The 27,966-nt window shown below is 36.0% G+C and overlaps 1 protein-coding gene across 1 annotated transcript in view; it reads right to left on the bottom strand.

Moving 5' to 3' along the window:
* smc1al (structural maintenance of chromosomes 1A, like) overlaps nt 1-27,966 on the bottom strand; it is a 57,478-nt gene that overhangs the window by 18,694 nt on the left and 10,818 nt on the right. Inside the window, 13 exon segments of the mRNA NM_212810.2 lie at nt 196-333; nt 417-563; nt 716-895; nt 979-1,164; nt 1,259-1,366; nt 9,682-9,781; nt 9,871-9,953; nt 10,031-10,171; nt 13,894-14,152; nt 16,013-16,251; nt 16,387-16,590; nt 20,380-20,492; nt 25,878-26,066. Coding sequence (NP_997975.2) covers nt 196-333; nt 417-563; nt 716-895; nt 979-1,164; nt 1,259-1,366; nt 9,682-9,781; nt 9,871-9,953; nt 10,031-10,171; nt 13,894-14,152; nt 16,013-16,251; nt 16,387-16,590; nt 20,380-20,492; nt 25,878-26,066 — 2,087 coding nt within the window.

The following is a 27,966-nucleotide window of genomic DNA, read 5'->3' as shown; positions in this document are numbered from 1 at the left end:
CTTTCTTTATTGTTAGTAGGCTTTTGTTATTGTTGAACACGTAAGTTGCGTGAACGGGTGGTCCTGCACATAAGTTCACTGGAATGGGGCAGATGCAGGTTTATTTATCTAAAAAATAAACAGTCCTGCGCAGAGCTGTAGTCTGTGGCAACCACAAATGTCTGAAATGATTCAAGATAAGTAAGTGTTGGGTACCTGCATGTTAAGGGACAGGTGTCTGGTCTTGGTTTGCTCCAGATCACTCTGGGAGTACTTGAGCCTCATCTGCAAACCATGAGCTTGAGACTGAACCTGACGCAGCTCTGCTTCCTTTCTTTTGGCCTTCATTTGTTCCTGTCATTTACACACAAACACTCAGCAAACGGTTCATTGACAAATCTATTTGTCGATAGAACAAACTTGATTCAACAACTTACTTTAAGTTCATCTGTGAGTTTTTCCTTTCTGTCTTTCAGCTTATCAACAGCTTTTTCATCCCAACGTCGAGCTTTGGCCTTTAGATCACTGGCACCACCAGAGATCACTCCAGACTTCTGGAATAACGTCCCATCTAGAGCCACAGTCTACAGAATACATAACATGTCCTATACATTAGTGTCTGCATAAGCAATAAGTAACACACAGTCATACTACAGGTCTTAGACAGCCTTACTGTAGTAGTCTGTTTACCTATGATCTAAAGCATAATCTCTTGACATTGTTTTATCCTTTGTACCTTGTGTCTGTATGGTCCTCCAAAGGCAATCCTGCGAGCATCCTCCACATTATCACAGACCAGGGCATTTCCACAAGCATATTGCAGGGCTTTCTTAATCTGTGGTGGCTCATATCGAATTACATCAATCACCAATTTAGCACCACGCAGCTCACGTAGCTTCTCATCTGTGGGCTTGACCTGTTATGTTTGAGCACATTATAATATAAGTCACGATGCTCAAGCCTAACAAAATTATTGAAGTAAAAATCCAGTAATATCACCTCCAGATAGTCCAGGGGGAGGAAGGTCTCAGGTTCACCACGCTGCTCTTTTATGTATTGGATACAGTCACGACCCGTCTTTTCAGAATCCACAATAATGGCATCCATATTTTTGCCCAGCACTTTAGTGACAGCAATCTGATATTTCTTTTGTGTAGGCTGGCACAAGTCAATCAGTCTCCCGTACTGAAGAACAAGAGGACCATACATAAGCATACGGACACTCAAGAGCACAAGGCAAGTGAGAAATGACACTGCTAACAGAGGAGACGCTTCTTACCACTGATCCAGGATACAGCCTCTTGATGCTCTCCAAGATCTCAGCTTTACGCTGTTGTCTGCTATTCTCCTGCCTGTCGATACGAGCATCACCCAGCTGCTCCATCACCTTAAAAATACACAACATACAGCTTGATCAATTACATTGACATTAAATATTTACCGAGTTCATCTGTAGTGAATACCATTAGATAACATACATCTTGAAAAAACAGATATAGACTAGTTGTTACTTGACATGACAGAAGACACTCAAAAAAAAGATAAATGGTAATTCAAAACCATCAAATTTATTTATTTATAAGATTCACAAAATTCATCACTTGCTGCTTACCGAGTGAAAAGGTGTTAATGCGTCTTTGTTTCTGAGCGTTACATAAATACAAATCCATTTGCCTTTTGAAATTATATTTTACATTGACTATATGCATTTTCTGCTAAATTTTGACCAATCTTTTAAGCGGGTTTTAAGCACCACCCCACACTAACTTATTTCATCAGTTAAGGTATTATCTTAAGGTATTAGTTTATATAAGCAGTCAAAACCAGCAGAGAACTAATGTTAAAGCACTGGACTTGTTAACATGAATTCAGCAAATAAAAAATAAATAAGTTAAATAAGTCTGTTAATATTAAACCAGCCGAATAGTAAACGCATAGTCACAATTTATTATTTATTTATTGTCACTTAAACATCATAATGATTAAAATCATAAACATCATTTAATTAAATATCATAGTCATAACACTAGGGATGCACTGATCCCGATACTTGGATCGGATATCGGTTCGATATGCATATTTTTGCTGGATCGGGTATCGGTCAGCTGGTACTGATCCAAATCTGATCTTGTGCGTGCGCTATATTGTGTGTTTATAAGCCAACTAAGCCATAAGGGTAGTCTAGTACAAGCCATTAGAACGTTGTCATGTAGGCCTACTATATCCTAAATGTGAAGCACAGATGAATATTCACGTGATTAAATTCATGTTCAGTTCTGCGCTTCCCCGCCGTTGCGCCTGTCAATCATTCTCTATTCAAACTGCTTGTCGCATTTAAGACAACAGAAAAAACTTTCTCCAAGACTATTTGTTCCTGCAAGTTTAAATAATTAGTGAAGAAATGCATTTAGATTTGCATTAAATGGGTTCATTTTGACCTGCAGCAGGAGTTCATTTCATTTCTGTTTCTACATCATGTAGCGCTGTATCAAATCGCATTCGCAATAGAGGAGTAGAGAGGGTTATCCTGCTCTTCACCCACAAAGTAGGCCTACCTGAAATGTTTAATTAGAAAAGCCTCAATAATACATTGGACAGATCTTCAACGTGCTTATGTCTTCCATTTGAGCTGCTTTTTTGCAAATGTCAGCAAATACCAGTCAACGATGCATCAAGCGCTTTCTTTAACCCTAACCGCTCCATAAGATTATTTTCACAAGTTTGTTCTCCCATCCTCCAGACTGAGTTTCTTTCAAAAGGAATTCTTTAAGTGCTGCAAATAATATTAAAGCTTGGCCCATTGTGGTCAAAGTAGTTGACTTAATTAATACAAGTGGAACTGACGAGTGCAGTATAGACTGACATTAACAGAAAATGATTTAGCCTAATATAGGATACTCTGAAACAGAATATTTCACTGTAATTTTATATATTAATATTTTATTTATCAGAGCAGTTTGTGTTTTGACACTAAAACATATAGGCCTAACCAGACCTTGTATTGAACTTTCTCCGTCTCACTCACGGTGAGATTTGGAGAGGGATTATTAAGTAAAACTGGCATCAGACGGTTTAGTTTAGTCTGCATCAGACCTGCAGGAAAATATCAGGCTTTAATTGAACAAAATTAATAAATTTAATAAAAGGCTAATTATTTTGCCCACAATGTCAATTGTAGCCTATTGCAGATTTCAAAGGAAAATCATAATATTAAAAAAGGAAAGGACAATATCACAACAAATGCTCAAAGAATGCTCATACAACAAGCATGTTTTTAGTTAGATTGTGCCATCTGTCATGTATACCTATAGGTCTGTTTTTTTTTTTACTAAAGATATTTTTTACTGAAGCTAACATTAATGTTATATTAATATATTAAGATATTATTTAATAAAAAAAAAAATTACGTGCCTATTTTGTGACACAATAAATATTGCATTTTAAAATACTGATTTATTTTAGCATGCGAACAGCCTACAGAACAAAACAGAGCATCTTCATGCACCTGCATTTCAGCAGCAAAACAAAACCAGAATAAATCAAATAAATCCTGGTCTACAGCTTTTTCACTAAAATGACAAATTTATTTTACAAAACTAAAGCACTGACTGAATTCTTTTTAAGAACCGGCAGATGCTGTTTGTCCAATTATGTTTTTTTCTTTCTTTAAATAAAAATATCAGGCTACCTCAAACAGATTGCACCACAGAAAATATGCATTTAATTAATGCTCTGCTATTTTAAATGACAAAACCTCTAGGGATGTCCCGATCCGATATTGATATCGTAAGTTAGTCCGATATCAGTCCAAAAAACTATATCAGACTGCGTTAAAAATCTCCGATATAAGCAGTCCGATAGGCTCTTAACCCCGCTACAGCTATTCTATCCAGCAGCGTCCAGAGCCAGCATGCAAAGGCCACGTGATCACAACACTGCTTGCTAGCAAAGTCTCAAAGGGTGCTTTCATACCTGTGAATCGATTCAGTTGTTCCGAAAAAGAGATTATAAATGTTACATTATTGCTCTTTGCTCTTGGATCAAAAAGTGTGGTTCGCTTTCACACGGCAAAGTTTCTAATCAGACCAAAAGAGCTAAAACAAGTCACGTGCGAGTAAACTCTCCTTACACTGGTCAGAGTGTCAGGGTTTATTTTGCAGTGTCCTGCTCAACTGTCAGGAGAGGTGGTGGTTTGGTGGTGATTAACAGGGTGCGCGCGCGACATGTCTGAGGAGAGACGCGGTGGGGAGGGGTGAGAAAGGTGCGCGACGATGCCTATTTGAGGACCGGGAGGGAGACGCGAGATTACCGGGAGATCATCACTCGTTTGCGGGCATCCGGAGACTCGCGAAACTTCCCGCCCTACTCATAATTCTCTCTTCATATAGCCGTTAGCCTATTACATATCCATAAAACACTGTGATATAACCGCGCTCGGATCGGATCGCTTTCTTACTGCAATCGAACCGCTCCAGGGTTCGTTTCAATCGAGCCGAGACCACCTCACTCAAGCGATCTCAGAGCGATTACTTTGGCGTGGAACAGAGCGCGATTGCCAACAAAGCGCGATTGCCCTGTTCACATATGCCAAACGAACCGCGCTAACTGGGCAAACGAGATGCGTTCCGAACAAAAGTGTAGGTGTGAAAGCACCCTAAGATTTAACATGCTCTTTACACTAAGTTATGGTGTATTAAGAAATCTATTGTGACGGTAGCACACGCTGACGCTAGCAACAACGGCATATCTCTAACGTTACTTGTTTATTTACTTCACGTCAAGTGATCTTTACATTGTTTTGTATAAGGTTACGCTGCTAAGCAACATAAGGCACCGAATGGCGACTTAGCATACATCATGCGTGCCTCAATTCGGTCATGGCATATCGTGGTTTATCCAGTGTGATACCTACTTGAACACCAGCGCTTCCCACACATAAGACTTTACCTCGGCGGCCCGGTTCTGTGTGCGTGAGAAAAGTCTCTGCCACAGACTCGCGTGCTGTGCTGCTGCAGACCCACAGGACACCTGCTCTGACTTTAGCTTTTAGAAGAGCGCGAGGACACGCAGAAAAAAGCCTTTTACTAGATAGACTAATCTAGCTCATTATTTAGGGTGACAATACATCCTCTTTTTCCCCGGACATGTCCTCTATTTGGGACTTAGGAATTGCATTCAGCCAAGATTTCTAAATCGCCTAACATGAAAAAGGTGTGTTTTAATCCTGCTACTGCAAGTATATTTATGTTAAAGGTAATATGCGCAATATATATTATTATAAAATTAATAATGTTTGGGAACATTGATACAGCCATAATCTTCTCATAATACAAACACAGATTAAACAGATCTGATCATGTAAATGTTTGTACTAACCATACTGCACATTTTTATTAACTTTACAAATTATTTCTGCTGCCCAGTGTGAAAGATATTTTCCAGCTCAACTGGATCAAAAATTCATCAAGAAGCTGTGTGTGAAATTTAAACTTTAGACACTGAACCTTTAGCAGCTGTTCAATTAACAATATTTAATTGTATTAAATTGTATTAATATTATAATTTTTTTCCCTTATGTTTCTGCTCTCAGCTGTTTCTACCATTTTCTGATGGTAAAAAATAAATAACTGAAGTGACTTTTAATTAGTATTTTGCACTTTGAAAATGTATTTTTGTTTATTCAATTAGGATATTTTTCAGGGTCTTAATATTTATTATTTAATTCTTTTTATATATTCTTATGTAAAAGGTTCACATTTATGCAACCAATATTTAAAAAATTGGCTGTTTATTTTCCATACTTACTGTTGCTGACTTTTGTTCTCAGATTGATCTAGCCGTTACATTCTACTAGCCATACATTAGACTCAACAAAATAGGCAAAAGTAAAGTATTCATAATTTCTGCTGATATCGGATTAATATCAGTATCGGTTCGTACTGAAGGCTGCAATATCGGTATCGTATCGGAAGTTAAAACGTTGCATCGGGACATCCCTAAAAACCTCTGTAAATATTTTTAATATAAGTCATTAAAACTTGTCTCAATTATGATTATGACATATTTCCTATGTCTCACTGGCGCTTCACGTGTGCGCGCTCTGCCTGTAATGAAAGACAATGACAATGAACCTTAAGGCTCAATGTTGACTTTTTGTAAAGTATTGGCTACTACATAGCATATAAAAAGGTAGTTGTTTACATATGATATTGCATTCATTTGCATACATGTTTTTTAAGCTGTAAAAATTAAAGCCTCAGTATGGTGCAAAGTTCATATGCAAACATCAATAAAAACTTTGGATTTGTTTGATTGATAGATTACGCTATGTAGGCTATGTAAGAATTAATTTTTTTATTATATAAGAACAATAATAACTGTAATTTTTCAAATGGAAAAAAAGGTTAGTTTGTTGATTAAACACTAAATAATCATATTTATTAAGTTTAGCACTGGTTTGTCAGCTCGTCTGTCAAACTGTGACCAGAAATATCCTTATTTCATTTTGCTTCTTTGACAGAATACATCTAGGCACGTGTGGTCGCAAGTTACTGTTCTGTACGCGCTTTTCCATTCTAAAAACGGAGGCGCACCACACTGATTCATTGATGACAAGAAAAAAAGGAGTGCGTTGCTCCTTTTTTATGCCACTAAGAAACAACAGAATTAGCTGAGCCGTATGTGCTCAGTGTTTTTGTCAATGTATAAATAATTTTAATTTTAAATAGCATTATGATATTCAAGAATAAAGTCATACAGCTTTAAATGACTTGAAACAGCGACCACATGTGTCTCCTTCATCATTAAAAGTTCGGCGTAGTTGTCTTGACAACACAAACACTGCTTTCACCTTAAAGAAAACCCTGACTCTGCTTTCATTTGATTGAAGAATGAAAAAGAGCGACTGAGGTAACATGCTTTTTCCACTCGAGCGCACATTGCGCACAACGGCAAAACGCTGGTAAACCATTCAGAAGATGCACCTGTCAGTCTCAATGCAAAAAACATGTTCACTGTGATCGACCCCTTATGCAGCCAAACTTTAAAAATATATAAAACAATATTTTTAATCGTTTAACTCAGTGGTTCCCAAGCTTTTCCCAAGCTTTTTCTTATAAGGGCTAATAATTCTGACTTCAAGTGTATACATACAGTTATTTTCCACCCTGCAAAGGAAAGAGAAATAAATACAATAAAATACAAATATGAAACAAACTGTGCTTTAAGCATCTTCACTGTAAGAAAAACACTTCAGTCAAGAGAGGGATTTTCTCGTTATGTTTGATTAATAATAATAAAAACAGGCGGCAGCAGGAATATTTCTCGCTGTCTCTTTAATGGTTTCTCTTTCACGTCTTTTGATCCTCAACTCGTTTGTTTATTACACAAATAAGGGTTAATATAAATAATCATTAAACACCGCGTTTTGACACCTATTTGATCGTAAAGCGCTCTTTAGATGTCTGTGATCCTCTGCTCGTCTCAGTGTGCGAATAAGAGCAACTACTGACCAGCCGCATGCTTCTGACTGCGTGTGCGTGCTACACACACACACACAAGCATGCGGTCTTTCGCGCTTTTAAGAGCAACACGTGTACAACTGGAAAGGGGGCGGTATATGATGCAATAATCGTTTTTCTCAATTAATGTTTTTTTTTATAATCGTTTGAAGGCAAAATCGAAATCGGATTTTTGATTAATTGCACAGCCCTATATAATAGTGGAGCATTTTTATGCCTTTTTCCTACCTCAACACTTATCCTCTTCCACGCCCCCCTTGTGAACTCAGGCGCCCCCAGGTTGGGAACCACTGGTTTAACTGATACCATTAATCGGATATAAACGCACCCTTTCAGTTAACAGTTAATCGGTTATTTTAAGCATCTTGTGAGCGCAAAGTATAGGGATCGCATCGGTATCGATCGATATTCAGACTTTTGGTATCGAGATCGGATCGGTTCCAAAAAAATGGTATCGGTGCATCCCTACAGGATACATTAAATCATGACTAGGCATTTTTAAATATACAAAACTTTTTATTTCTATTAATAACAGGTGGTGGCCCCCCTGCAATAGTCATGGCAATTAGTTCCAGTTGTATATTTTAAAACATTCCATTAACAAATTAAACATTTGTTAAACTTATGTTTTCTTAACATAAGGATAGGGCTGGGCGACGATTCGATATCGATAAATATCACGATATAAAATTTTTCAATAAAACGATGATGACAGTTCGATAATTGCTCGATAATATTTATGCACCACGCGTAACGTTGCGCAAGCATTTTGCAGCCTGCCCTTCCGGATGCTGCACGCCGTACAAGTTTACAGCCATACATGTAGGCAACACAACGTGCAAAGCAGGTAACACCACAAGCCTGTTTCATCCTTTAAAACTACACAACCCTTATGTCATCATTTTCGAAAGCCGTGCAGCAAATATATGACAGACGTTTACAACAGCATTCTTTCTTCTTGTTTATGCTGTAGATAACTGACCAACAAAATATACCTCAAAATTAAGTTACACATTATACAAAACGAAATTCGTTGCAAAAAGATACATTTTCAAGGAATATATATATATATATATATATATATATATATATATATATATATACAGCATAAACAAGAAGAACGGATAACATCTGAGTTAAAGCACTTAAAAAAATCCGCTAGATAATATGCTTTTGCGCCAAAACTATCCATTAAACTATTTTCACGGTTTCATTTTAATTCATTACCTAAGCGTGGTCTGAGCAGCATGAGCTGGACAGTCTTTTCGCAGCACTGATAGATTTCTTGGGTTACCTCGGAAGAATAATCTCGGATGAGAGCTCAGAAGCTCGCTGTGTAAATGGAGAGGCTCCCCGCATGTTTTCGTTGTGATGCACAATTTGTAAAATGAGAGTCTGCATAGGCCTATTTGTGGTAGTCTGTCAGACAAATTAGGTTTAAACATCCGCGGATATAACGGAGATCTACGCATAACTGCGTCCCGCAATATGCGATGTCAAGAGGGTGACTGCCTAAGATAAACTTCACACACTTGATTATGTAATGCATGGACGCGTCTCACAGCGCAAACCATAACTAAACCTTTACATGTCCATGCTTAATTAGTCATCGATAAGGTCTATTGATTAAAGTGTTATTGACAATCAATATATCATAAAGTAATCGTTAGCATCACTAAATAAAATCTATTAAAGTATATTTCATCTTAAATTAACCATACTCGCCATTAAAAAGAGAGTTCATCCAAAACTGAAAATTCTGTGACCATTAACTCACATTTTACTTGTTCCAAAACGGGTTTATTATTTTTTTCTGATGTTGAGCAATAATATCCAATAACTTGTAATGTCTTTGGTTGCTGAAAACTTGAACAGTAAATGCTGAATTAGGATAGTTCTTTTGTTTATTATTTTGTTATTTATATTGTCAGTCAGCTAAAACATTTCACTAAATGTGTTAAATCAGCTGCACAAAGCCATTAGCATACTGAAAATCTTATAAAAATTGATAGATATAAAGATTTTACGTTTATCGTGATATCAAAATCGACTGATATGAAAAAAATTATTGTGATAATTTTTTGCCATATCACCCAGCTCTACATAAGGATTAAACTATATTGAGATAAACATCACAAATGCTTAACATCCAACCCTATATAAAGTATTTTCTGATGTTTACCTGGTTAAGTTCCATGTTGATCTCATCTATTCTTCGTTTGGCCTGTTCTACTTCTTCTGTGAGTTCCTCTTCCATTCTTTTCTGTTCATCCAAAGACTGCCTGGAGAAGAGAAACAGAAAAAGAGTCATGATCTACAGCCATCAACAGTTGTTCACAGGATAAAGCGTGGCTTTGTGATGCATTTGTACCTGCTAGTAGTGATATAGTCCTCTAGCTTCTCAATGCGTTTTTGGTTCTCCTCAATCTCTCTGATTTTTTGCTTGATCTTGGCCTATCAATAACAATTAGAACAAATTAACATTGTTTGCTAATTATATTTTAAAATAAAAATGGTCAAACTTTATTTACCTCTGTTTCTATTTTCTTCCTCTCCTCCAGGTCCAGACGGTCCTGGTCAGCTTTCTGGTCTCTGTTGAATTTCTCTAGCTCTTGAGCCAGGGTAGCTGCTCGCTTACTCGCCTCCTCCTTCAAACGGTGATATGCCTTAACCTAAACACAAAAAAGCCATAAATTACACCACACATCCAGTCTTTACTAATGTAGTGAAGGAAGTTGCAAATATCATTTAATATTTTTTAAGAAAAGAGTACAGCAGTCTTTAACACTTCCAGTCTATAAAATACCATTAGGCTCTAATCTAAACTATTATAAATCTAGGAGCAAGTTTCAATCCTAAGGTTGCAATTACGTTAAGGGGCACTTGGGGTGTGAAGATGATAAACAGTAACCAATCCAAGTCACCGTGGATAAGAATGTTAGCTAAATATGAAATAACAATGTAATTGCATTACATTTTTATATTGTAGTTTATTTTAATCATATTTCAGCGGACATTGAGTTTAAATCTTACATTCATAGCTTGAAATGACCATTTAAAGAAACTATACAGAAAAATCTCTACTGATGTAATTTTCATAGCAATAGGCCCCTACCATGCCTCCCTCTTGTAGCCCAAACTTTGAAAAATCTTAGTAAACACTGGCTGTAATTTAAAAATAACAAAGAAAATCTTATTTTGTGATAGGTTCCCCACCAAAAAAAACCCTGTGCTTGTGTTTGCACACAGACCAATTTTGTTGCAACCCGAACAATTCTGCATCATGTAGCACGAGTAAGGATGCAGAAACAGCAGGACAACATTTTTCCATCTATAGGACTTGTTCTAATTGTTTTTAGAACTGCGCAACACTTCAGTGGACATACACCCTAAAGGCTGGTTTATATTTGACATGTTTACAAGTTTGCTTGGGTGCATGCGGCGAATGTGATGTCATTATGCAGTTGGCTGAAGTCTGCTTTAGGTGTGTGCAACATCATTTTGGATGGTGAAGTGCACAACATTTTTTTGTAACTGAGCACAGCTAGAGTAGACTCTGTCTGAGCTGGGGGATTTTGCAGGTGCAACACAGCTTTAGAAATCCATCTCGCACAGCCAAGTTGTGCAGGTTTTTATATATGGCGCGATTGACATACTATTATTTATAACAACATGATTTGGAGTAACTGTCACGATTAAAGCATGCTAAAGAAATCAACGGGTGATGCTGCTAAATGAATGAATTTAACTACAGCTGCAAGAAAAAGTATACGAACCCTTTGGCATTACTTGAATTTCTGCATAAATTAAAAAAAAAGATGTGTTATGATCTTCAGCTAAGTATATTTCCTTTTATTTAGCCAGGAGATCACATTGAGACAGTACTGTCTCTTCTTCCAGTGAGACCTGGTCAACATGGCAGGCAGCACATAAAGTTTCATATAAAAATCACAAACAATACCACAAAATTACAAAAATCACCATTCTTAAAAACATCAGCTCATAAAAAACAATTACAGGTGTCCTTTAAGATGTTGTATAAAAGATGTTTAAAAGTACTCAGAGTCGGAAGAGTGTCAAGATTGAGCTGATTTCGCAGGTCATTTCAAGCCCTGGGAGCGTAAACGGAAAAAGCACGTTTGCCAAGTTCTAATAGTACCCTTGGAACTGCTAGATGAATACATGTGTGTTGGTTGTTGGTGTGAAATGTTAATAAATTAAAAATATAGGATGGTAATTTACCTAAAAGAGCCTTTAAAATAAATAATTACAGATGTAATTTTCTCCTTCGATATAAAAATAACTAGTCTAAGGAATCATACAAAATACAGTGATGCGTCCGTGAGTCTGCACTTGTGACAAAGCGTATTGCTGCATGATAAACAGAATCTAATTTTCTTAGTAGGGTAGCGGCTGCGTGCATATAAAGATGATCACCATAATCCATTATAGACAGAAATGTACTCTCTACAAATTTTTTGCGGGCTTTATAAGGAAAACAATTTCTTGACCAGTATAAAAAACCTAACTTTGGCCTAAGCTTTTTCAGTAACTTGTAATGTGTATATCAAGGGCTAATCTCTCATCAATCCAAATACCTATATATTTATAAAAGCTAACTCTTTCTATTTGAACACCATTCAGAGTTGTTATTGTCTGATCTGTTAACTTAGTGCGGCCACGGCTAAAAATCATGTATTTAGTCTTTTTTAATTTAAAACCAATTTTAAATTTTGCAACATACACTGTAATACTTGAAAAGCAATCTATAGATGCTGTACAGCTTGGTTTAAAGAATGTGCTGCTGTACATATTATTGTGTCATCGGCATAAAGGTGTCTTTTAGCTGATTGTATTCCGTGACCTAAATCGTTAATATAAATAGAAAATAACAACGGAGACCTTTGCTAAAACCAACAGTCTGGAGATAGGACAGTAATTATTTGGGTCTGCAGGATCTCCCCCTTTTAATAATGGGGCAACCATAGCAGATGGTTATACAGGGCTCGAAATTGCGACCATTTTTTGACCATCTATGCGACCTCATAATATATTTGGGCGCATTAGTGCGACTGCAGATAATAGTTGTAGTGCGACCTGTTTAGATTTTTTCTAAAAACGTGCTGAATCGCTCTTCCCTGCCACTATATTGGTTTATATACGCCGTCAATAACTCAAGGTATTCCGCTGTCAGATGACAGGGAAGGAGCTTTTATGACCACGGGAAATGCAAATGGCTGAAGAGTGAAAACTTAAAGCACACAGGTTTGCAAACCCCACCTAAAGTTGAGGCGCAGATGAGAGCGATCATGACATATTCATCCGCCAGCTGAGATCAATCAAGTACGTGCTTTTCGGAGAAAGCGCTCGAATCTCGATGCGTTGCATTCACTGCGTGTTCAGCGCAAATGTCGGCTCAAAGTCAAATAGAATACTGTACATATCATCGCCAAAGAAGCTCGCCTTTACTAAGTTTACACGGAAACTGCGTCTCATAACAGACGGCGGTATTGCGCCGGTGGTCATTGGAAGAATTCTGTTCAACCTGCTCATAAATTGGGTCGGCTGACTCGCCTGATTTTCCACTAACACAGAAAAATGAAAATCAGCTCAGACTGAACATTTAAATTGACACAAACTGAAACCAAAACTTTTAAAGAGTGATAGAAGTGAGACTTTACTTACTTTATTTTGTCTATTCTTACTTGAGGTGTATATTATTATTATTTTTTATTAGTTAGGATACTGATACTGTTTTGCAGCTTTCAGTCTTGAATTTAATTATTTATTATAATTTTTTGTGTTTTGTAGCAGAAATATTATTTAATAAACTGACATGCATATATAAACAGCAGTACAAAATAAATATTTCTTACTGCAATGCTTCATTTTTGTTTGATGCAAACTATACATTTATTTTTCATAAAGTAACAGACTTTTTATAGCAGATAACTTTAATTCAAGCACATTCAAGGCAGCATGATGATGACAAATGTAATTCATTGTTACTATTATTGTCATTTTCATCATCATTAATATTTTATAATTATTCGACATTCATTTTGGAATTATTGCACACAAATATTAATGTCATCTCAGCATTAGTTAGATAGTTGTTTCTGGTTTTTGTTAGTCCTAATTGATGTTGTTTTAAAATACAATAAATCCCTTAAAATACAATTTGCAGCGGTGCTCAATTATTTTTGGTGTGTGCTCCTAATTTTTTTCTGGTGCTCCTAAATATTTGAAGTTGGGAGCACCGGTGTTACCAAGTAAAAAAGTTAATTTCGAGTCCTGTTATAGTCATAACAAAAGAAAAATTGCAGTCTCAAAATTAATGTGCATAGGCTGTAAATGTTCCCTTTCCCAGTCTAGCGCAATCTGTCACACGTACCTGGTTCTCTTCCAGCTGTAGATCTTGTCCCTGACTTTGAGCCTCCTCCTCCATCCGCTCCTCAAACTCCTGTCTGGCCATTTCAACTGCCCCCTGCTCACGATCCAGCTCATCCATGTCTCCCTTGCGCTTTTTGTAGCATTTCTGTGCATTCTGAAGTGATTTACGGGCAGCTTCCAATTTCTTGATCTTGTGGGCAGTGTTTTCCTTGGCTTTAATGTACAGAGGCCTCTTCTGATTGAGTTCTGCATCCTTCTCCCTGTCGATATGTTAAACGATAAGCATATTACAAATTTCAAAGTCTTATAATAAAATACTTAATTACAAATTTATCTCATTAATCTGCCCTTATTCTGCTATAGCTTAGGGCTCAATATTTTTGTTCGTCTTCAAGCTATATTTATTTATTATCTACAGGGAATAGCAGAACAGTGATGCTTTGCTTGGTTAGGTGATGACTATAATAAGCCAGTAATCACTTCCTATGACCCAAGTCGTGGTGTTTCAACATCCCCTCAGAGCTGATTTTGACAATCATTTTGCTCAATCATTGAAGTAACCACAAGAATCAATGGTATACCAGATGTGCTGTCAAAAACTAGTTCCCTGCCACCAGACTTTTCTGACAGACTGGTCTAATAAAGCCATAGGGTACTGTTAACAGAATTTAAAATGATATCTTAAATCTGATAAATCAGACGCTTGTTTGTGTTAAAAATCCTTATTAATGCCCTTCAGGGAAATTTCTCATACACCTTCATTTGTAATGCAGTCCTATAAAATGTCCCTTAAAGAGCTGTATGGCACTTCCGCTTACTTTCCGTTTCAAGAAAAAGAGAATCTAGAAACCCTGATGCCCCATTCACACAGGGCGTCAACTTCAACACTTCCTATTCGCTTTGAATGGATGATGTCAGATGTTGACGAACTGCATTGCAGATCTGTCGGCACCGCTTCAGTGGCGTTGCTCGCTGCAGAAGTTGGGACATTCTCATATTCACTATGGGACATTCACTAATTTCACTGGCTGATGCTGCTATGACGATCGCGCTAGCCCCATCTTCAGACACGTCCTCTGTCTATCGTTGACGCTGAAGCCTCGTGTGAATGGGTCATGACCCCTTCACGCACAAACTGAAGGCTAGGGGCAAGTAGAGGGGCTAAAAAGTTAAATTGTGATTTGTCCTTGTTTAAGATTTCAGAATTCAGTAAAAAGTACTATAGCATTTTTTTTAAATGCACTGTAAATCAATATATAAAAGGGTAAAAATACAATAACTAGACATTGGGTAAAAATTCAGTTAAGGCCTAAAATGGACATTGTGACATTTGTTCTGTCTTGTGAAAGTCTTACATTTTGTCCCATTCCAGAGAAACAAAATCACTAATATACACACATTTAACTTGCTGTTTTTTTTTTTTTTTTTCGTTTTTTTCTAGTTTTACTCTACATAGTAATATAGTTACTGCAGGGTGCTTATAAGTGCTTTTTTGGTTACATCAGAATTAATGCATTTTTCATACAAAATAAATTTCAGTTTAAAAAAAGTGCATAATATGATATGTACAAAATGCAAAATTTATACATTTATACACTAACTTTTGCTAATATTTGTTATGGTTCTTAAAAATTGTCAGGGTAAATAAGAGTATTTTCAAAATGAATGCATTAATTGCTGTTTATTATGGCTGTGCAAATGAAAATATGTATTATATAGACAAAATGAAGCTATCGTTTAATATTACACTTTATCATTTAGTTATGTAGGCTATAATATTAACTACTAAATCAAGTGAAAATTCTTATGAGCACTCAGTTTGACGCAACACAACTCTATTTAAATTGTTTATTTTGTTGTCAGCAGTTCAGTAGAGTGATGTTTAAACATACTTTACACAAATTGATACACTTTGTTTTCTTCCACATGCTCAATGTTTTTTTGTTTGTTTGTTTTTTTACTTACACACACTGTTGTAAGGCACTGCCTTTTGTAACCCCTTTAATATGTAAAATACAACAATGAATTGAGGCCAAACACTACAAAATTTATTAAACAATTAAAAATTGTTATTTTGTTCTTAAGATTAATTGGGAGATTTTTAGAAGGTTTAAACTCACTTGATCTCTTTCTCAATCATCTGTTGGTCTCTCATCATTCTGCCAAGCTCCTTCTTTTTGTCTTTTAACTCTTCCTCCACACGGTCCATGCGCTTTCTGTCTTTATCAATCTCTTTATTGCGGTGGGCCAGCTCTCTGTTAAGTTTCTCAATCTCTGATTCATTGTGGTACAGTTTAAACAGCTGTAACTGTACATGAGCTCGCACCACCTCATCCTTCAGGCGTTGATAACGCTCTGCCTGCATATGACAGGAGGAGAAAACATAATTAGCATTTCTGCCTTCAGGCTTTTTTAGCACCTAAATGCATCTATTTCTACACTGAGGAAAAGTGATTTATTTGCATGATAACATATTACAATACTAGGAGCCCACCTCCTCTTTTTCCTGTTTGGCTTCTTTTCGTTCAGCAGCTATGTTTTTCTTGCGATGGTAGTTAAACTGCGTGTCCTCTTCAGCCTTGACCATTTCTTTTTTGCATCTGTCATATTCTTGGGCAAGCTCTCCAGAGCGAGAAATCTCTTCAAACAGAGCTGTTCTCTCTTTGGGGTTCTTCATTGCAATTGACTCTACAGCACCCTGGGAAAAAGAAAACCTTTTTTATTCCAGAACAATTAAGAGACCCCTAACAGACAAACAGGTCATTGAGTTCTTACTAGCAAAATTATAATGCTGTTTTTCAAACTACTCAAATTATAGTTAATTAGTACTATAGACCTTTTTCTTAGAATGCAAAACTATCCATTATGCTTTGCGTGTATGCGCAAGGAGAATGGTAAGAACTTCCGGTCAGCAAGTGATGTGTATAAACAGTCACATATTGACAGTTTTGAAATTTCAGTTTAAATCTATATTATTTTCTTTTAACATCTTTCAACTATTACTGTTGTCGATCAGCACCACCTCCTGAACTGGTTATTTTTAAAAATGCAATCTAAAAGGATAGAAAAAAAACAACTGCTGCAAGGTATTTTTCCCTCGTTGTAAGACGGCATCTTGTGCCATTTAAATGGAGCCTTGTCATCGCTTAAGTGAACATTTACACATTATGTGATGTCACATATATAACCAACCTAGGGCTTGACAATATGGCAAAAATTATATCACAATATATTTCTTCATTTCGGTCGATATGATATAATTCCGATATCGATATGGACAATATTAAAAACACAGGAAAAAAACTGCCAAGAACGCACACAATAGATGTCTGTACCTACAAATCTCAGCAAATTGAATATGCAAAGTAAATAATACCTCCAGGCTCTTATAACTTTTTTTATATATATTAAAACAGTACAATAAATGTATAGTTCACTTTTTTATTTGTATTTAGCCTTTACAAACAAGAAAAGTAAAATAAACTATCAAAAAACTAAAACTCTCAGACTCGGCTTATTTATTTGTAAAAATAATATATGGATAGTTCATGGAGGTTAGCTTGATGAACGTGAGCAAACTTTTATCCGCATATATTTTTTTTATATGCTGAATATTAAACAATTAAAATAATACAAAAATCTTACAATTATGACATAAAAAAAACATAGAAAAGGAATAATAATTATAATAATAACAAAATCAAAAAGAGTATGCGCTAGACTGTCCAACTAAAACATTGACTGAATAAGTGTCACAAAGTAAAAATAAAGTGGCATTTTGAAATGACAGAAAACTGCATACCATGGTTAACATAACATTACAACACAAACAAAATTAATTAAAAATAACTGTCCCAGATTAGAATCAACATTTTAATTAGCCATCAGAGTATCAGTAACATACTTTTATTGGTAATTTTTGGAAACTGTATGGCTTACATACCTGCTAGTTTCATGCCAGTAATATGGTTTGCTCTTTATAATGCAGTGATGTATTGTTTGTGTGTGTGTGTGTGTGTGTGTGTGTGTGTGTGTTTGTTTGCACCAAAGAGCCGCACATACACTATAACGGCTGACAAGTCAGGAACACTGATGCTGTATTTCAGCATCTGATCCGACGGCAAACATTGAAGGGGTGTTTTTCTCTTGCACTTTAACCACATCTGACAGCAGCATAACAGCTTTAACACATCTTTCTTTCAAAATCAAAGTTTTGCATCACAAAAACACACCATAAGACACTGAAAACAGTATTGACACCCAGTTGAGAAATGCCGCTCTAGCTGATGATCACTCTTAACGGAAGTTCTAAGCAGCCAGGTGAAAGGCACTGGTCACTATGGCACCCACCATGCATCAATGGTGAAAAAGGTCTATAACAAAAGTATTGTTGAGTGACACTCAAGTAATTCACTGACTTAACCCAAACTTGGCAAACTTGGTTACATGGTTTATCACACTCCTATAAAAGTAGCTTAATCATTTTTGAGAGTATTGGCAAGACAAACACATCTGAAAACCATTAAGAGTCTATTTTCATTTCTATCTATTCATAATTACAACAAAACAATATGTTTTTGTAAAATTAGTAAAACAGACAGAGTGCTTTCTCTTTCTGTCTCTTCTGTCAACATGACTAGCAAACACATCGGAAAAACAAAAACAGCTAAATGTCTGTGAATATTTGAATAGAAATAAACTGATTTAAACAAAGAGTTTGTTGTCCATGTAAAACCATCATTATGGCATAATGGGGATATCTTAGAATATAAAAAAAGCCACCTGTGATTTTCCCAATTTTGTTCCATACATCAAGTAAATTTTCAATAATTAGTCCAAATGATTTCTTTAGAGATTTGGCAAAGTTTACAGATGGCAAAGTTAGTTTGTATCGTCAGCATAACTCTCAGTTTAACTTAGACATAACTTAGTCAAAATGATTTAGTTACTAAGTTTAGAGTACGTTAATATCATTACAATATAATGGAATGAAAGATTAGCTGTAAATGCTGTTTTTTGAATGTAAACCCCTTAATCAAACTATTACGTTGTGTAAGATTTCCACCGCATTTTGTGACAGGATAGTCTCTACACACAGCTGTTCTCTGCATCAGCGCTATTCTCTGCATCTAACAAGAAATGTGGAGATTCTCCCATACAGTGTGCAGTTTCAAAAATTCCATTTAACCTACACACTTCCAGCATTTCCTGGCATCCAATATTTTGTTTGTCACAGGGGGGCATGCATGAAATGTTTCTGAATAAAAATGAAAGTGGCAAACAGCACAAAGTCAACAAATTAATATTGAAACACCCAAAATTACATGAAACTCCAGAGAAAAGGTGGATAGTGTGGTGATGCAATGACGCTAATCGAATTATGTGCTATAACTTGTATGTATGTTATGTATTTTTTATTAGTGCCATGTCAGCAACCAAGGCTATCTTCATGGCAGGAATCTTTCAACAATAAATATACAATTTAAAAATCAACAAACAAAATAAAACATAAATTAAATAAGATTTTTTTGTGTTAATACATGATAAAAATTCTAAAATCTTTTCTGGTGTTACTTTGTCAAAAATGTCCTTAAAAGAGTTAATTTCATAAAAAGTCCTTCTGGAATCAGTAAAAGCAGGACAGTCCAGTAAAATATGTTTTACAGTAAGAGGAGTTTTGCAGCACAAACACTGAGTAGGGTTTTCACCTTGGAGCAAAAAAACATGTGTTATTCTCGTATGCCCAATACGACATCTGGTAAAAACTACTTGATCAAATCGATTCTTAAAATGTCTTAAAATTTTGTGTGAAACTTCAGGTTGGATTTCATGTAATTTATTGTTTTCTAATGCATCCCATTGCTATAACTTGTAAAACGGGATTATGAAAAGAACATTCAAAAAGCAGCTTATGTAAACACCTTAATGATATTATTGTTTTATTGAGATTGAGGCAAATAATTTAATGACTCAAGTACATTTAAACATAGTCACTATCTATCTCCCCTGCATCTGTGTTGCTGCTGTAAAGGACCACGAACCATGAACCGGTGCTACAAAGCACTGTGCACCAAGACAGCCAGACAAGAAGTTTTTTTTCATCCAGGCCATTCCCCACTTGAAACACATTTAATTCCACCTCATATGCACAATAAACCCTGTGTACAGGAAAATATGTTTTTCTTTGTATTTTTAGATGCTATTGTTATTTAAAGGCATGAGTAATGATATTTCTCAAAAAATTTACTCGAGTAATACTAAAAGTACACATATTTAAATGTACTCAAAAAGTACACATTACCTAACAATTACTATCCATTACTCTGTGTAAAATAAAAAAGTAGTTGTAATATTTTAACTTACTTTAAGGCTAGCAACATCTCTTCCACTATCGTATTTTTGCTAAATGTAAGAACTAATTTATAAAAACTAATAAAACATAAATTAAACATGTTTTAAAACTGTAATTGGAGCAAGATCTGATTACCTGAAAGACAAGGAAGTTTCTGGCCTTGATGAGGATTCCTAGTTTCTCCAGTTCCTCACTGTAGTCAGACAGACCCACCACTTTATTATTGATGCGGTACTCTGAAGAGGAACCTAAACAAAGCATGAAAAGCAAGGAAATATGGTAAAATAATTATTCAAAAACCACCACGCTCTGTGTTACAGCTGCACAATTATTAAACTATTTTACTAATGCAGCCCCAACTTACCCAAGTAATGCATAGTAATAAAGGGCAATCAATCATATTGTCTGCTTGGTGAATGCAAAAGCAAATAAGGTGTTAAAAATTAATCTACAGGTCTAGATCATGTATTGCTCAATATCATGCAGTCAAAATAATTAATTTGACCAAGTTAACTTTGTCTTAACTAACAGTTAAAATAAAACATTGTAGAAAATCAAGTTTTCAGTCATGACTGGATAAACAGCCTATAGAAATAAACTGATTTACATGCAAATTTGTGGTGTATTTGTATTTATCTTGGGTTTGCGATGCATTGTAATCAAGTGTCTAAACCTGTTCAGGGCTCAAAATTGCAACCATTTTGGTCGCATATGCGCCCGAAAATTAATCTATGCGACCTCATAATATATTTGGGCGCATTAGTGCGACTGCAGATAATGGTTGTATAGCAACCTGTTTTGATTTTTTGTAAAAACGTGCTGAATCGCTCTTTCCTGCCGCTATATTGGTTCATATTAGCTGTCATTCACTCAAGGTATTCCGCTGTCTTACTGCAATGCTTAATTTTTGTTTGATGCAAACTATACAATTATTTTTCATAAAGTAACAGACTTTTTATAGCAGATAACCTAAATTCATGCACATTCAAGACAGTATCATAATGAGAAATGTAATTCATTGTTACTATTATTGTCATTTTCATCATCATTAATATTCTATAATTATTAGACATTCATTTTGGAATTATTGCACACAAATATCAATGTCTTCGCAGCATTAGTTAGATAGTTGTTTCTGGTTTTTGTCAGTCCTATTAATGTTGTTGTTTTTTTTTTTTTGCAGCGGTGCTCATTCATTTTTGGTGGGTGCTCCTAAATTTTTTCTGGTGGTCCTAAAAATTTTTTGGTGCTCCTAAATATTTGAAGTTGGGAGCACTGGTGCTACCAAGTAAAAAAGTTAATTTCGAGCCCTGCTGTTTGTGCAGTTAAAAATGGGGGTCGTACAGGCCATAATTCATTTTAGCACTCCTACACTCATACTTCCCTTACACACACATTTTCATTCATACACAAATTTTCCTTTCGCATACACGCATATTCATTCACTCGCATGCATTCTTCATTCAAGACAAGAATATCCATCTAGAATTTTTTGTTTCAGCCTATAATTATCAGTCCCTAATTTTATCATCTCCCGAAATGGGTTTTCAGTTGCCAAAACAGTGATCTTTCAGTTTGATCTTGAATGGCAGCACTGAATCTACCAGGTCTGAAATGTGCCTCATTTCACTCTTTAGGGTTCTGGGAGTAAGGTTATTTGTTGATGAGCTTGTCCTGGGTCATTTGAGAGATGAAGCCAAACTGTTTAAGGCGATGATAAAATATTTCTTAAAACTCCAATAGACGGTTGAAGTACTCCTGGACTTCCCTCCTTTATCTCAGTCATGCTTTTCAGGACCTGTCCTGAGCTTGAAACTGATCGCTAGGGCTGTTCCTGACTACAGATTTTCTTAATCGGCCAGTAGTCATTCATTTAAGCCATTAGTCAACTAATTGCCTGTTTATTAACTTAATATAATCAAGGGAGTCCTATAATAAAAATGTGGATATGCCACCTAAAGAGCAGTTAAGAAAACATGACTCTCATGCAGCTCTAAGATCATAAAAAAGCTCTAAAAATCATTAACATGCATGCCTCAGGCTGCATTAAATAAGCCCAATGTATTCTAGTGATACAACAGTAAAATTTTTCTCCCTTAGTTATTTAAAATATATTTTTCAATTTCCATGCATGTGGGACTTCTATTTTGAAAACGCAAGCCCCAAATTGTTTACTATGTGTTACTAGGCTCAGCTCAACTGTCATTTCATGCAGAGGTTGATACTAAGTCCTGACTGTTTTCTTTTACAGTATAGCTACAATATACAACGCGACATATCTATTACTCTGTTTTTGTTTCTGCAAAATAGGTTAACATTACTCTGATTGGGTTTACATTTGTCCAGGTTCAGTGTGCATCATGCTCTTCAAGTGTCTGTAAAAGTGACATGACATATACTCCTGTAATGCATAATGCAGTCCTTTTTTGTCTGGTTTTCTCTGATATCTCACCTGTTCACCAAAAATGTCTATTTATTTCCCTGGGAATGTCTGACACTGGCGCATACACATTGTAATAGTTGGCCAGGCGTGAAAACTTGACAGGTGTAGCAACAGTAACTAAGGATGGTGGGGCTTAGCAAAGGGTCAATTGCTTCTTTACACATCTAGTTAATAAGTTAACTCTTCTTGCTTTGACGCTCCGCTTTCTTTCAAACACTGCCTTATACCCCTTTTTCAACTCTCCTCCTCTTCCTTTATATTTTCACTCATTTCCCATTTATCGACTGTAGGCCTGTGAACAGATCCAACATCATCATCAAATTTGCAGATGACACCACAGTGATTGGTCTAATCGGCAAAAACGATGAGACGGCCTACAGGGAGGAAATACAGCATCTGGCCACTTAGTGCACCGACAAAAATCTGCTTCTTAACACCAACAAACCAAGGAGCTCATTGTGGACTTCAGGAAGGGACAAAAAGGCTTAAACAATCCCATTCACATCAATAGGATGGCCGTTAAGCCCGTCTCATCCAAGTTCCTAGGGACCCACATCTCAAAGGACCTTTCATGGACCACCAACACCTCCAGCCTGGTCAAGAAGGCTCACCAGCGCCTATTCTTCTTAAGGCAACTTAAAAAGAACCAGCTTTCATCAGTCTGTTATGAAAGCTGCTCTGTTGCTGAGCGCAAGGCACTGCAGCGGGTGGTGAAAACTGCCCAACGCATCACAGGGACCACACTGCCAGCCATTGAGGACATCCAGAGAAAACACTGTCTGCGCAGAGCATGCAGTATTCTTAAGGACACCTTTTACCCCACTCACAGACTATTTTCACTCCTGCCTTCCGGCAGACGCTTCAGGCTCCCCTAGACAAAAACCAGCAGACTGAGGAACAGCTTTTTTCCCCAGAGCTGTCTCCCTCTTGAACTCTGCCCCTCACGGACTCTTTTGCCCCCCCAATATACCCCCCACTCTCCTCTAACTTAAACTCCTCACAATCCCTGCACTGTTTAACATTTGCACATTTAAATTTTGCACATATTCATTGCACTACATTGCACTGATTTACTTATTTGAACTGTACATACCCACTGCACATGGACATCTGTAATTATGTACACACCCATTGTACATATACATTTGTAATTATGTTTATCTATCTGTACACTTCTGGATAGTACATCCATCTGTAAATATCACCATAGTTTTTTTCTATAACTGCACTTTATAACTTATACCTGTCTCCTGCATTTGCTGCTATTGCACTGCTGGTTAGACCTAAACTGCATTTCGTTGCATTGTACTTGTAAATGTGTAATGACAATAAAGTTGAATCTAATCTAATGCAATTTAATTTACGTTAAATAAGTGGGGACTAAATAGTATGTTTTGTGATTTCTGACAGCTTTGATTAAGTGACATCGTTCTACGCCACAACATAAACATAAACATTTTGGATGGTGAAGCTTTAGGCTTTTCAACCAGCTTTAATGAATTCTTTAGTGTTGACATTAGGGCTGCTCGATTTTGGGAAAAATCATAATCATGATTATTCTGATCATAATTGTAATCACGATTATTCAAAACGATTATCAGTTGAAGTCAAAATTATTAGCGCTTCTGAGAATTTTTTTTTTTATATATTTCCCAAATTATGTTTAACAGAGTAAGGAATTTTAACAGTATTTCCTCTAATATTTTTTTCTTCTAGAGAAAGGCTTATTTGTTTTATTCTGGCTAGAATAAAACCAGGTTTAAATATTTTGAAACCCATTTTAAGGTCAACATTATTAGCCCCCTTAAGCAATATATTTTATGATTGTCTGCAGAAGAAACTACTGTTATGCAATGAACTGCCTAATTACCTCAATGCTTGAATTTTGAAAAAAGATTCAGTTATTAGAAATGAGTTACTAAAACTATTATGTTTAGAAAGAAGTTGAAAAAAAAAATCTTCCATGAAACAGAAATTGGGGAGGAAAGGGGTTGCTAATATTCAGGAGAGCTAAATAATTCTGACTTTAACTGAATACAGTTATTTTCCACCCTGCAAAGGAAAGAGAAATAAATACAATATAATAAAATATGAAACAAGCTGTGCTTTAAGCATCTTCACCGTTAGAAAAACACTTTAGCTACAAAAGTCCTTCAGTCAAGAGCAGTAAGATATTTTTTCCTTTTATTGTTTGATTAATAATGACGAAAACAGGCGGCAGCAGGAATTGCGCATCACTTTAATAGTTTCTCTTTCACATGTCTTTTGATTCTCAACTCGTTTGTTTATTACACAAAGGGTTATTATGAATAACGACTAAACACTGCGTTTTGACACATATTTGACCATTAAAACGCTTACGTGCATGACTTTAGATTTGTGTGCGCTCTGCTCGTCTGTGTGCGAATAAGATCAAATGCTGACCGCATGCTTCTGGGGCTCCGCGCACACACACACACACACACACACTAAGAAGCATGCGGTCTTTCGCACTTTGAAGAGCAACAATTGTGTGCAACTGGAAAGGGGGCGGTATATGATGCAATAATTGTTTATCTCGGTTAATGGTTTTCCATGATCGTTAGAAGCCAAAATCGAAATCGGATTTTCGATTAATTGCGCAGCCCTAGTTGACATATCTGGTATAGTGTTCTATTTTACTTGAAAATACAAAAGATTGTATATTTTATTTTTTTACTTGATTTTAAAGCCACTTTATTGCATTTTGAATGTAATAAAGTGTATAATCACAAGATGTTTTTGTGTACGTTTATAAGGGAAAAACACTATTTATTATATACTTTTTTACTGCGCCCCTAAAATTCTTTGATGTGCTCGGCTCCTGAAAAAAGTGTCAAGCCCTGTGGGAACAGATTTGAATTCAGAAGCTGATCACATACTAAGCTTTTCACTCATCATAGTACACATACTGCTGCTGATGTGACAATAAAAGTGATTTGATTTTGACCTGACAAACTGAATGTTGTAATCACACCAGTGATTACAATTATCTAATTATCTAATTATATGCTCCAGGGGTGAAATACAAGAAAATGACATTGAAATAAAGATACAGAATGGTCAACTTTTTTTAGAAACAGAAATCCTCATTGCATTAATTTAAAATGACATTTCATTCGTTTTTTTTTTTTAACCACAACAATCTTCTTAAAAATGTGCGAATGTGTACCTATGATGATTCTGGAAAATGAAAGCTCCTGTCCTCCATCCTGCTGGTACACCATGGTCACAAATGCTCGGTTAGCAGCAGGTTTTCCCACAGGAGCTCCATGAATCAAATCCTTTAGCGTTTTTACACGTAAATTGCTGGTCTTCTCTGCCAGAACAAAGCTGATAGCATCCATGAGATTGGATTTTCCTAAGGAAAAAAAAAAACTTTCTTTAGACAAAATATTCATGCTGAAATTGTAAAATGTGATTATGCAGTAGTAATTAAATAATACAAAGAATGAAGATGGTGGTATGTTCCCTATGCACGAAGTTCCCATTCTCCTGCTGGTTAAACCACCCAAATCAAGCATCACAACACTCCCCAATAAGCTGGAACTCTACGATCAACAGTTTACTTTTGGGGCTTAAAGTAATTAAAGGGCACCTATTTTACCCCCTTTCAATATTTAAGATATGTCTTTTGTGTCTTCAAATATGTTGTTAGATTAGAGCTGCACAATTAATCGTTAAAAGATTGCGATCTCGATTCGACCCTTTAGACGATCTTAATCCAGCATGTCTACGATTTTGCCAATCATAATTTCAAGTTCAGGAGAGAAGAAAAGGCGGCTGCACGAGTCTGTTTATAATGTATAATTCAACATCATAATTATTATAAGTAGAATAGAATTATTTATATCATTATATTATATATTATTATTAATATTATATATTATTATATCATTTATTATTATATATTATTTATATATTTATATTATTTATATGATTTAAATCAGTAGATCACATAATATTATTATTGATGTTGTGCCATATGTTTGTTTTTAGCATACCTTTATTTTACATATACAGAATCATAAGGAAATCATGATCTTTATTTTAAGCAAAAAATAAAAATAATCGCGATTCTCATTTTAGCCAGAATTGTGCAGCTCTACGTTAGATATAGCCAACAAGATTAATTAAATATCACGTTTAGCAAATATAGTGAGATTAGATCCAGCGGGAGATGCTTGATGAGCAGTCCGACCAGCACAGCTCTCATCTGGGTAGAAATGCTGCAGCGCTTGCCCGAGAGTTTGTGTGTGGTAACGTGATGTGCGTTTTCAGCATTTTGGTGTGGACGGAGAGCAGTTCAGAAACGCTAGGTAAAACGCTAGTGTGGATGCGAATCGTTTTCATTCTAAAACACCGTTTTTAATCTAAAACGCACTAGTGTAAATGGGGCCTCAGCCTTTAGCAGCAGCAGTGAAAGGTTGTTCGGTGCTGCTGGACACTTCTTGCTGAGAGCAGGACTGCGCTAAAGCCATTTTCAGAGGATTCAATAATATTTCTCCACAAAAACACGTAGCCTAATCTTGGTGGGTAAAGGTTTTTTAAATTATAAATAAATATTAATTAAACCATAAAATCATAATGTAGACAGCGTAGTTTATACAGGCTAATGTTGGCATCAGGCTATTATTTTAATATTCAGCTTCACCATTGCCTTAAGGCCAGATTGTGAAGAGAAGTGGCGAAACAAATCTCACAGAGCCTTTATCTTAATTTTGTTATTGCCAAATACCCTTCATAATTTAGAATTTATTTACATTTAATTTGTTAAGAAAGACTTATTTCATTGGTGTGTTGGCCAATTTAAAGGGTAAGTGTATGTACCCAGAGTGCTGAGATGTTAGGATGTTACAAGACTTAATTTATTTCTTTGTTCCAACTTCCAAGTGGCCTATACGAATAAATTATGTTAAAACATATACATGACTCATTCTTGAAAAAAGGCAAAAGAGCTGTGTGCATGTGCACATTTCAATAATGTCAGACTATAAACTGGTTCCGGCTTTATTGAGCTGTTAGTCAAAACGCAACTGTCGGGGTCGGGCCATATTCTGTCGGGCTCGGGCCCAATCAGGCCTAATTTTTATGGCCCGATTACAGCTCTACTAACCATGGCTCATTATTAGATGCATATAGTATTATTGTATAATGTCGCTTGTTTTCATCCTTCTGCTTGTGTATGCGTAAGTGACGCTTCTCTGTAAACCAATAGCGTTCAGCTGCACGTCTAGCTCTGCCTTTTGATACCCTTTTGT

Source organism: Danio rerio, chromosome 23 (genome assembly GCF_049306965.1).
Source record: "Danio rerio strain Tuebingen ecotype United States chromosome 23, GRCz12tu, whole genome shotgun sequence".
In the NCBI taxonomy this organism is placed as follows: Eukaryota; Metazoa; Chordata; class Actinopteri; order Cypriniformes; family Danionidae; genus Danio; species Danio rerio.
Note: the sequence above shows the minus strand (reverse complement) of the source record. Positions and strands in the feature narration are given on the sequence as shown.